At 41.5% G+C, this 12,316-nt stretch overlaps 1 protein-coding gene across 2 annotated transcripts in view; it reads left to right on the top strand.

The window, feature by feature from the left end:
• Positions 1–12,316, top strand: part of DUSP22 (dual specificity phosphatase 22) — an 85,023-nt gene that overhangs the window by 39,226 nt on the left and 33,481 nt on the right. For both annotated transcript variants that reach the window (XM_077269782.1, XM_077269783.1), the window contains one exon: positions 46–128. In XM_077269782.1, coding sequence (XP_077125897.1) covers positions 46–128 — 83 coding nt within the window. The remainder of the gene's footprint in view (positions 1–45; positions 129–12,316) is intronic.

Genomic DNA, 12,316 nt, shown 5'->3' with positions numbered 1-12,316 from the left:
TTTTCTTTTTGCTGAAAGTTTATTTTTTTCTGTCCCTTCTTTCAGATGCTCGAGATATTGAACAGCTACAGAAGAATAACATTACTCACATTTTGTCTATACATGACAGTGCCAGACCTATGTTAGAGGTAAGCAGAACTGCCTTCCTTTTCATCATTCCTCTCAGTATGATTTATCACCCCTTTCCACACACCCTTCTCAATAACATTGACTTACAGACAAGGGTACCTTGAAAATCCTTTCCTTTTCTGCAGTGATCGCTCTAAGATCTGTATAATATTAAAAAAAAAAGTATGAACTGAGATATAAACTGATGTGCATTCAGAATGTAAGCACATGTTCACACTATCCACTGAACAGATAAAAACAAAGACAGAAGCATAATGATTACATACCCTGCAGTAAATAAACAGCATAGTGCATGAAAATAATAAAAATACGAAAGTCATCCCACCACTCCACGGTGATCGTAATTGGGACAGTCCTAACTGTAATATTAAAAACCTTACCATTTTCCAAGTGACATGTATGTGGATTTTATGTGCATATATGCAGCCTGCCTTTCCTTTGAGCTGGGCATCATATTGATGTGGTTTCCCATGTCTGTGTGTCCACTAGTTGGGCCCGATCCTTCTCAACCTTTATCCACATGCATGTCACTTGACAAACTGTAGGGTTTTTAATATTCGGGTTAGGACTGTCCCAATTACGGTCACCGTGAAGAGCTGGGATGGTTTTCGCATTATTTTTATCAAAAAACATGGAAACTAACTACCGTATATTTTCATACACTATGCTATTTATTTACTGCAGGGTATTTAATCATACTGTTTCTGTATTTGTTTTTTTATGTTTAATAGTATTATATATGGCCAGTATAATAATAAAATGACGGTCCTAAAACAAGACAGGTCCGTCAGGTCGGCTTTTTTTTATTTTTTGAAAATACATTCTTTGCCAGTTGTGTTGATGTCACAGAAAAAAAAGGCAGTCGTATTTATCAACACCAAGGCACATTATTAAATGCACAGCAGGATGCAGCATACCCCCATGATAAAGGCGGGGGCCTCACAGGTGCAAAATACTGATGAACCAACCACTTGCACCTACCTGTCATGGAGGGGGTGGTTGCCTAGCAGTACACATGCATAGGGCGCCAGTCACACAGGTAAGTGTAGTGCAAGTCTCGGGCTTAATATACCATTTCTATAGGACTAAGTATTCATTTTCTGAGGATTGTATATGCAGTACATGTCGTCTTGAAAAGCATTTGCATTTTTGATCTCCCTAATGCACGGACTGTCTTGTAATATGACTAGTTTCTTGGCTGTCCTCCCAAAAACAATGCAAATTCAATGATGTCTTAATGTATGAGAATGCAACATCTGGTTAGTGAAGCAAGAAACCTACCGTATGTACATTATTAGTTACCACTAATATCACAGACAATAGCATTCTGCGACTAGGCAACTAAAGGGTGTCTGTCATCCCCAAAACTGATATTGAATAATTTAGACCTTTTATATGGAAGACTTGGCCCATGTATTATCATACAGGTACTGTAGTTTATATTTAATGTGTTTTAGAGAAAAACTGTTTTATTACATATATAAATGAGGGGGCTTCAGTGCACCCTTGACATGGAACTTGTGCACCTCTCCTCCCCCTTAATTACCATCTACTCCGTCTGCCCTCATTGTGACTGTCAGTGCTGGCTTTGGATCTAACTCGCCAGTTGTGCACATACAGACTGTGCAGCAGGCGAGCACCTTCATAATCTGTGTCAGGGTATTCAGGGAGTTGTCATCCCATTCTCCAGTGTATACAGCCGCCGCTCGCTGCACACGGGATTACAAAGCGGTATTGGCGGTGAGTGGGAGCTGAGAGCGTGCACAATGTCAGTGTGTGGGCGCGTAATCATCCGGCTCCTGTGTATAACACCGGATCCAACAGCGGTGTGCAGCCATTATACACAGGAGAGGGAGGTATGGGTGTGTATATACTGACACTTGTCACTATTGGCCCGCCGCTGCTTTGTAATCCTGTGTGTAGCTAACCGGCTGCTATACGCTGAAGAGAGGGACAAGAGCTTTGCCTCTGCACATACTGAGCGCTACACATACGGACACTGTGTGCAGATGCTCAGCCACTCCATTGTCCATATGTGTAAAGCTGGGGAGCACTGCCAATCGCCATGAGAGGAGGAACGGGGTGGAGGATGGTAATTGAGGGGGCAGAAAGGTGCACTGAGCTCTTGGCAGGAATCTTCCGGATTTACATGAAGTATGTAATAAAATGCTTTCTTTTTAAAATGTGTTTACTAAAATCTACTGTACATGTATAATTTTTATAGGGGCTAAGTCTTCTATATTAAGGTCTAAATGGTTCTGTTTCAGTTTTGAGGGTGACAGACACTTTTTTAGGTTAATCTTTAAAGGGTATTTCCTGGCAAAAAAAACCTTTTCCCAGGAACTGGATACGTAAAAAATAATAAACTCTGTTGTTCTGACCTACCGGCACCCACCTGTATTTAGTGCAGGCCACTCTGTGATCTGCATTAACCATTTATGCAAGGACAAACACATATGGAGTATAGGTTTCTGTATATATAAATACACTCATATTGATGATCTATACACCAGCGGACTAGAGTGGAGACCACTCGGCAACATGTAGAATCAAGGAAAGATAGACCGAGGAGCAGTCAAAACGTTACAAAAGCAGGTACGCTAAGTATAATTTAAAATACCTTTTATTTTGGTGATTTGGGCGTGTGGTGGCACAGAAGGTGCTCACACAGAATAAAATAAATGTCACACATCAATAATCATAGCATAGCAGCATATGGTATAACACAAAGGGGTGACGAAGGCAAGGTCCGAAACGTACGTTCGGGTCCGGCACCACACCATTAGCAGCACTTCATGTATTAAACTGGTATGTACAAATTATTTATGCCTCTTTTGGTACTTTGATTGCTCCACCCTACATTTTATATTGATGCTATGAATTATTGTATAAATTGTAGTCAATAAATATCAGCATCAGTGTAATTTATATCTATATATGTGCAATATATTTATCTTTTGCGTATATGTCCATGTATACTTTTTGCACCTATGCACTTTATAGGGCCTCTGACACAATGATGCTGTTCTTCGTGTGATGCCATATGCTGCTATACTATGATTATTGATGTGTGACATATTTAGTTTATTTTATTCTGTGTGAGTCCCTTCTGTGCCACCACATGCCCAATTCACCAAAATAAAGGTATTTTATATTAAACTTGCCTGTATTTGTAACTTTTTGTCCACTCCTCGGTTTTTCTGTCTTTGGTTCACTCTGTGTGAAGAGACACAAAGCAGTGAAATCACTTTTCCACCAGCCACTGGACTGTGGTTTCTTATGATTTTATGATTAGCTGACTTTGAGCACATCATCATAAAACTGTTGAGCAAACTGTCCCAGGAGTGCTAGACGGCATGTTGCTTGTGCTATTGTGAGCACCTGCAATGCCTCTGGACTTGTCTTCAATCTAGCACATCTAGGATATAATTGGTCAGCAATTGCAAAGAGAGCTGCCAGCGGAGGATCTTGATGATTTGCCTGCCCAAGTGCTTTGTGTTGCAGTACATTTCTCAGACAACCATTAATAAGCTCATTGATAGCATGCCAAGGCGTGTAAGTGCGTGCGATTCTGCACATAGTGCTTGCTCTCAATGCTGAATAATCAGTATGTTTTGAAAATAGTTTTTCATAATTTGCATATCAGTAACAAGTCTATGGATTATGTAATTTCCATAATGCCGCAACTTTTCCTTCTTCATGTTGCCATCTCAATGTTGGGGAGTGTAGTATGAAGAAATCTACTAAAGACAGTGTAGAAAGACACATCTTCCAGTAATTTTATTAAGAATAGGTCTTCAATATGAGAGTGTAGAGGTCTGACTCCTGGCACCCCCAATCATCGGTTGATTACACTAGAACTGGAACAGCTCTACTGGCTGTACTATAGGCGTCCTGTACATTGCATAGTCAGTGGACAGACGTGCACACCTCTGCAGTATCTGCATTACGTCTTCAGGAGCTCAAGATGCTCTTTTAGCAATCTCATGACTGAAGGTTTTTTTTTAACAAGAAAATGTAACAAAGCCCTTATGTTAGTAAGTCATACATTTAAAGTAATAGTCACAGATTATTTTGGTAATTGTATCTTTTTACTTTGTGACTAAGTAAAGGTCTTCCAGACACCGTGAAACAGCAAACGGCTATAACATTTGTCAAGAACTCTATTTAGAAAACAAATGAACTGTAAAAAAAAATTGTGTAAAAGTGTACATAGCCTTTTAAAATAAAAATGTCATCTTAAATGGTTAAAATTGCAAAGTGTTTGTAAAAACAAGCATCCTTTCAATTTAATGGTGAGACTTTTAATTTTATAGTGTACATTGCTTAGGTCACGTCCACTCTGCAGCCTCAACATGGCATGTTACTAAGGCTATGTGCACACGTCCGGAATTGCCGCGGCAATTCCGGAACTCCCTGCTGTGGGAAAAACGCATGCGGAATTGGCATGCGTTTTCCCGCTAAACACTAGCGTTTTTCAAGCGATCTGTAGCCTCGCTTGGAAAGTGATTGACAGGTTGGTCACACTTGTCAAACATAGTGTTTGACAAGTGTGACCAGCATTCTACTATTGATGCTGCCTATGCAGCATCAATAGTAAAAAGATATAATGTTAAAAATAAAAAATCGTGATGCTCCCGTTCCCAGTAATGCAATGTGAGAATGACCTGTGATGATGTAGCCGTCTCACGAGACCGCTACATCATCACAGGTCATTGCCGCAAGGCATTATAGCCCCATGCGGAAAGTAAGTGGATCAATGCATTCCTATGTGTGCGGAATCCCCCCGATTCCGCGCAAAGAATGAACATGCTGCGTTTTTTTCCGGAATGTGATTCCGCCGCGGAAAAAAAATGCAACATGTGCACAAAAATTGCAGATTGCATTCTAATAATAGGATGCTTAATGTATGCATTTTTTTTTCGCGTTTTTATCGCGTTTTTATAGAGAAACGAAAAATCCTGAAAGTGTGCACACAGCCTAAGGAGCGCGCGCCGGCATGTGACTTTAGGCTACAATGCCGCTGGTCCAAACTGGCAATCTTCAGGAGAAAACGGGGAGCCGTGTGCACCTAAAGAAGATGAGATCAGCCCTCTAACACGATGCTTCTTGAGAACTGTACGCTTAGAAGCTACTTACACACTGCCAGTCATGGCTTATTCTTTGAAAATTGTCATGAGTCATGTTCACTGTGGCAGTCAGATGCATAGTTCTTATTCCGGCATGATGGACATCCTCCAGACTTTCAGTGTTCCCTTCACAACCACTGACAGATTTCACACCGACAACATGTGTACACCGAAATTAAAATGTCCTTGAAAATGGGCTATTTTGGTCCCCCGTTGCCGGTTAGAGTCAAATAAGGGTTGACAAATCTGAAAAGACTAGCCAGGTGCCAAATGGTTATTTGCATACAGCAAAACAAATTAAACTTTCGGGTTAGCTCTCGAGCTGTATGTATTTTGGCATGTTTTTCCTGGATATCATTTGTGAAAACCATTTTTTACTAAGTAATATTTAATTTTTAAAGAGACATTCTACATCTTAGAGTTGGAGAGTTTTACCGATAATAGCTATTAAATTCATGACGTATTTGATCACTTACGGGGTAATGCAATATTTTGTTTTATAACAGTTATATTTTCTCAGATTTTTCTTTGCTCAGAAAAGTTGGCTAAATTTAGATATTTAAGAGATTATATAATTATATAATTTTCAAATTTGTAAGTAATATACCACTAAATTACGTGTATTATGGGTAGTAATTAGTGATGAGTGGATGTACTGGGATAAGGCGTTATCTGAGCATGCTCGGGTGTCTCCGGTGTGCGCCAATAACATGTTTGAGTCCCTGCAGCTGCATGTCTCGCGGCTGTTAGGTAATCCCTGCATGTGTTGCAGCTGTTGAACAGCCGTGAAATATGCAGGCACGGGGAGCCCTCCGAAGCCACTGTTCGCACCCGAGCATGCTGATAACGCCTTATCCCAGCACGTTCGCTCATCACTAGTAGTAATCCTGCAATTCAGAGTTGCACAGTTCATGTAAAAACTTTTTGATGGTTGTTGTCATTTTTTTTCTATCCTTGATCACTTGCTAAAACACGTTTAACGTCGTGACATTTTATGGTAAGATTAATTTACATCAGAATAAATGTTATCACAGGAACTCCCAATCATGGATCACAAACTGATTCTTAGATATTGTGATCCTGCCCAAGAAAAGACATAGAAATTCTAAAGTACTGTATTCAATATAAAATATTTTAACTGGGTAAGAATTAAATGGACTTGTGTGCAATCCAACCCGTCAGTCTCTCGCCCCAGCATTTATACTTTCAGCAATATTTATATACAAACACACAGCACACAATGAAATCAATCTGATTCTATTTACTCATGTGATCTTTGTGCGTTATCTCTCGGTCTGGCAAACAAAGTAAAGCTAAAACAGCTCCGTGAAACAATTCTTTTGAGTTTTGATATTTCAGTAGATTCCAACCACACTAAAGGGAATCCGTCACCCGGTTTTTACTACCTTATTTGAGCGCTCGATGATGAAAGGGCAGAAAACTTAATTCCTGCAATCTCAGGTATCTGTCACTTACCTGACTGCTTGCTGTAGTTTTGATAAAATCATTGATTTATCAGCAGGAGATCATCATTAGAGGGAGAGTAAAGGTACCTTCACACTAAGCGATGCTGCAGCGATACAGACAACGATGCCGATCGCTGCAGCGTCGCTGTTTAGTCGTTGTGTGGTCGCTGGAGAGCTGTCACACAGACGGCTCTCCAGCGACCAACGATGCCGAAGTCCCCTGGTAACCAGGGTAAACATCGGGTTACTAAGCGCAGGGCCGCGCTTAGTAACCCGATGTTTACCCTGGTTACCATTGTAAAAGTAAAAAAAAAAAACACTTACTCACATTCCAGTGTCCGGCGTCCGCTTCCCTGCACTCCTCCTGCATCCTGTGTCAGCGCCGAACAACTCCGGCATCTCCCACAGAGTAGAGCGGTTGACGTCACCGCTCTGCTTTACGGCCGGCACTTACACAGGATGCAGGAGGAGTGCAGGGAAGCGGACGCTGGCCACCGGAATGTATGTTGTGTTTTTTTTTTACTTTAACAATGGTGACCAGGGTAAACATCGGGTTACTAAGCGCGGCCCTGCGCTTAGTAACCCGATGTTTACCCTGGTTACCAGTGAAGACATCGCTGGATCGGTGTCACACACACCGATTCAGCGATGTCAGCGGGAGATCCAGCGACGAAATAAAGTTCTGGACTTTCAGCAACGACCAGCAATCTCACAGCGGGATCCTGATCGCTGCTGCGTGTCAAACAACGATATTGCTATCCAGGACGCTGCAACGTCACGGATCGCTATCGTTATCGTTGTAAACTCGCTTAGTGTGAAGGTACCTTAAGCCTATTGCCATATAGTCTTCCATATTCATGAATTCTGTATAGCTTTGCTGCACCACTGACTAACCGCTTTCTTTGTACAGTGTGCATAGGCAGAAAGCTGCCAATCAGTATTGTGGGTGGGGTAATAGCTCAGGGAACTGATACAACTGCAGCAGACAAAACATTTCATAAAAACTGCAGCAAGCAACCCAGTAAGTGATACATCACTAGAATCAGAGTCTCTAAATTTTGCTTTTCTCAGATGAAGTAGCAAAAACATGGGACAGATTCCCTTTAATGCAACATTATAATTAAAGTGCATGGCTCCTCATCCCTATCCTGGTATGCATGGCCTCCTCATCCCCATCCTTTTATACATGGCCCCTCATCCCTATACTTTAATGCATGACCCCCTCATTGCTATCCTGTTATGCATGGCTCTTGATCCATATCCTGGTGTGCATGGCTCCTCATCCCTATCCTTGTGTGCATGGCTCCTCATCTCTGTCCTGGTGTGCATGGCTCCTCATCTCTGTCCTGGTGTGCATGGCTCCTCATCCCTCTCCTGGTGTGCATGGCTCCTCATCTCTATCCTGGTATGCATGGTTCCTGATCTCTATCCTGGTGTGCATGGCTCCTCATCCCTATCCTGGTGTGCATGGCTTCTCATCCCTATCCTTGTATGTATGGCCCCCATAAGAAAAATTTATAAAAAACAAAACATCCTACTTACTGTCCCTGCGCTCCCTCGCAGCGTATCGTATTGTTCTGATGCCAGCAGCTGCAGCGGCGGGACAATCACATGTGCCCGCTACTAAAGATAGATAATTCACTGCGCTCGCAATAAATATTCATTCCTTTAAGTAGTGGGCACATGTGATTGTCCGACCGCTGCTGTAATCCAGCGTCTGACTACTGTGCCCTCTATTAAAGAGAAATGAATATTCACTGTGAGTGTAGTGAATATTCATTTCTCTTTAGCAGCGGGCACAGGCTTTACCCGCAGCAGCCGGCTCCTGCCTCCCGTGACCTGCTGCTCCGCGCTGCCGCTCCTCATCCGTCTTCTGGTACCCTTACTTGAGTATACGCCGAGGGGGGGCTTTTTCAGCACAAAAAAATGTGCTGAGAAACTGCTTATACACCAGTATATATGGTAAATGATCTTTACCATTGTTTTATTGGACACAGTACTTCCTATAAAATACAGTTTCATGTACATGTTTACTTGTTGCGCACAGAAGGATGGCGTTAATGAATGGACCTTCTCTTTAGAGTTCTCTGAACCACTTGATAAGAACTGTCATTTTGAGCTCTGCACTTGGGGTATCACACTCTGTAAGGCTACGTTCACATTTGCATTGTGCGCCGCAGCGTCGGCGCCGCAGCGCACAACTCAAACAAAAACGCGGCAAAACGCACGCTAAAACGCTGCGTTTTGCGCCGCATGCGTCCTTTTTGGCCGAAAGTTGGACGCAAAAAAAATGCAACTTGAAGCGTTTCTTGCGTCCAACGCTTGCGGCCATGCGGCGCAAAACGCAGCACAACGCATGTCCATGCGCCCCCATGTTAAATATAGGGGCGCATGACGCATGCGGCGCCGCTGCGGCGCCCGACGCTGCGGCGCTGACCGCAAATGTGAACGTAGCCTAAGTTTGTTTTTTTAATGGATTTATCAGTTCATCAGAAAGGAGAAATTAGATGGCATTTGTGTGCGTTGTATGTGCTTTTTTTTTTTTTTTTTTGCACATTTTGAAGGTTTGATGCTCTCTGTATGTTTTGTTTTTACATATGGTTTCTACATACTGAATTCATCTTATTTTATGGTAATTTCTTTTCCAAGGATATCTGTCAGGTGTACACATTAATATTACATCTCAGCACCATCTAAAAAATGTATCCAATGACCCAGCTGTGCAAATAGCATTTTATTAGTAATCTAAAGTATCTGCACAATGCTGTAGACCGATCAGCCTTGACGGTCTTTGAGCGGTATGTGTTTGCAAGGCAGTCACAGGAATGAGTCCATTTATTATCTGCATATGACACCGTAAATGTACATAGCTACATGTAAGTGCAAAAACAAAAATGAAATGTATTAATCAATCCAATTCCTAACCACCAAAACTAGATGAAATTGTTGCCTCTCCTGAAACCAAAAATCAGTTAAACCGATACAGTGAGAGCTTGAAACACAAAACAAGTTGTAGGATTTCTAGATTGTCAAGACTTGAAACAAGCGAGAGTAAAATGTCTACCAAAAAAATCACAGTTTTCTTCAAAGCATGGGGATGGGGAAGAGAAATGGAGACAGTGAAATGAATTGCTTTCATGTGCTTGCATCAGGTGTTTTCGGCTTCGCTGAAAGTCGCTTCAAACTTGAGGAATGGGGTTAAGCTAGAGTAACTCTCGAGCACAACTAGGACATATGTGTCTTTCCTAAAATGCCTGTTTGGTTTATTTTGGAAATACGTATATAATATAATTTATGTATTGTAATAACTCATAATGAAATATGATCAGACATCTAATTGTCCTGTTGTGCCCTTGTTACATTCCAGATTGAGACCTATGAAAACAATGTGATATCAGATACTGTATGAATAAAATAAATGGGATATTCTAAGACTTCCAATAGTTAACATGCCCTTCTCTTGTATTTTTAGTCCCTGTCTGTAATCGCTAACTGGCCGCTCTACTTATTGATGTGCTTGGAACCTGTGTAGGTTCTCTATATGTCTTCGTTAACTCTCCGGGAATGTCTTGGCTGTCAGATTGCTTGGTATCCATTTCGGACATCAATGTAGTAATGGCTCTTGCTTAGGGTACTGTCACACAGAGCAATTTTGATCGCTACGACGGCACGATCCGTGACGTCGCAGCGATCGTATGATTATCGCTCCAGCGTCGTAGACTGCGGTCACACGTTGCAATCACGGCGCTGGAGCGATGCCGAAGTCCCCGGGTAACCAGGGTAAACATCGGGTTACTAAGCGCAGGGCCGCGCTTAGTAACCCGATGTTTACCCTGGTTACCAGCGTAAACGTAAAAAAAAACCAAACAGTACATACTTACATTCCGGTGTCTGTCCCCCGGCGTTCTGCTTCTCTCCACTGTGTAAGCACCATAGCCGGAAAGCACAGCGGTGACGTCACCGCGTCACCGCTGTGCTCGCTTTCCGGCCGGCCGGTGCTCACAATGCAGAGAAGCTGAGACGCCGGGGACAGACACCGGAATGTAAGTATGTACTGTTTGTTTTTTTTACGTTTACGCTGGTACCCACGGTAAACATCGGGTTACTAAGCGCGGCCCTGCGCTTAGTTACCCGATGTTTACCCTGGTTACAAGCGAACACATCGCTGGATCGCTGTCACACACAACGATCCAGCGATGTCAGCGGGTGATCAAGCGACGAAAGAAAGTTCCAAACGATCTGCTACGACGTACGATTCTCAGCAAGGTCCCTGATCGCTGCTGCGTGTCAGACACTGCGATATCGTAACGATATCGCTAGAACGTCACGAATCGTACCGTCGTAGCGATCAAAATTGCACTGTGTGACAGTACCCTTACTCTTGCCTTCCTGTTTATTTGGTTACAATTAAAACAATGAGCTTTATCAGACCTCCATTGACTTGCTTTTAAAATAAGATTTGTATTGCTTCCTGTTGAAGTTTCGCTGTGCATCCTCACAGGTTGTTCTTCTTCACGGAATGTATTATGTAATTTTACATCATTTGAACTCTGGCACTAATGTGGCAATGTTCTTTATTCAATATAGTCTATCAAAATAAATGAATTTCTATAGATTGGAAGACATCTAGTCTCAAAGATTGCTACTTAATACCGTAGTGCCTCCAAGAAAATTGCCAGACATATATTTTCATGTAGGACAAGTTTGAAAAAAAAAAATTCAGAAAACTTGTAAGCATTTACCCTTACATGTCTTAAACAATTTCTGTCACCCTTCAAATTATAGATTGAATGAAGTACCTCTGTTGTAAAATGTCTAACTATTAAAAGTTACCAAAGAGTCCTTATAAAGACCTGTTCACACTGTTTTTCTTCAGTGGAAAGTGTTACAGTACCGGCTAAGCGAATTAGATTTCTGAAATCTCATGTGTTGGCCTAATACGGTGCCAAGATGTATATCTTTCCTGAAATCTCATGCACATGCTTCTCATTTTTTCCCTTGTAGATTTGAACCATTAAAGCATTTTTTCAAATATGCTGCATGTTAATTCTTTCAGTGTTTTTATAGCTTTTTCTTCTTCCATTCATATGCAACAAAACACATTTTGCTCAGTTTTTTCCTGCACTTTTTTTTGCAGAAAAATCTGCTGCAAATACTCAACGTGTGCACATACCCTTAAAGAATCACAGGTCTACAAAAAATGTTTTTTTGTAATCCTCATAGGTGACTTTGTACTTTTCTGAATCAACTTTGTCCTGATTTCAAAAATGTATATAGTTTTTCTGTAGCACGTATATATAGTTTCCATGGAGCAGCATCATTATTATAAGGTATAGGAAATATACTGGCAACATTAAGAAAACCGTAATCTACAGATCAGAAAAATGCTTCACCTTACAAAACAGTTTTTATTGAACCCAAATTTCACATGTAAAATAGAAACCAAAATATGAGCAAAAATTAAAAGTACTTGACATTAGACTGTCGTTGATAGGATTTTTCAGAGTTATCCCTATATAACATCCAACAGTAATCTGCCATCATTGAGTCATTCCAAAAACCCTGGTAGCGGTGTTCCATTACTTTAATGTC

The sequence above is a fragment of the Ranitomeya variabilis genome, chromosome 6 (genome assembly GCF_051348905.1).
Source record: "Ranitomeya variabilis isolate aRanVar5 chromosome 6, aRanVar5.hap1, whole genome shotgun sequence".
NCBI lineage: Eukaryota > Metazoa > Chordata > Amphibia > Anura > Dendrobatidae > Ranitomeya > Ranitomeya variabilis.
The sequence above is the reverse complement of the archived record's forward strand: the minus strand, read 5'-3'. Positions and strand labels throughout refer to the sequence as shown.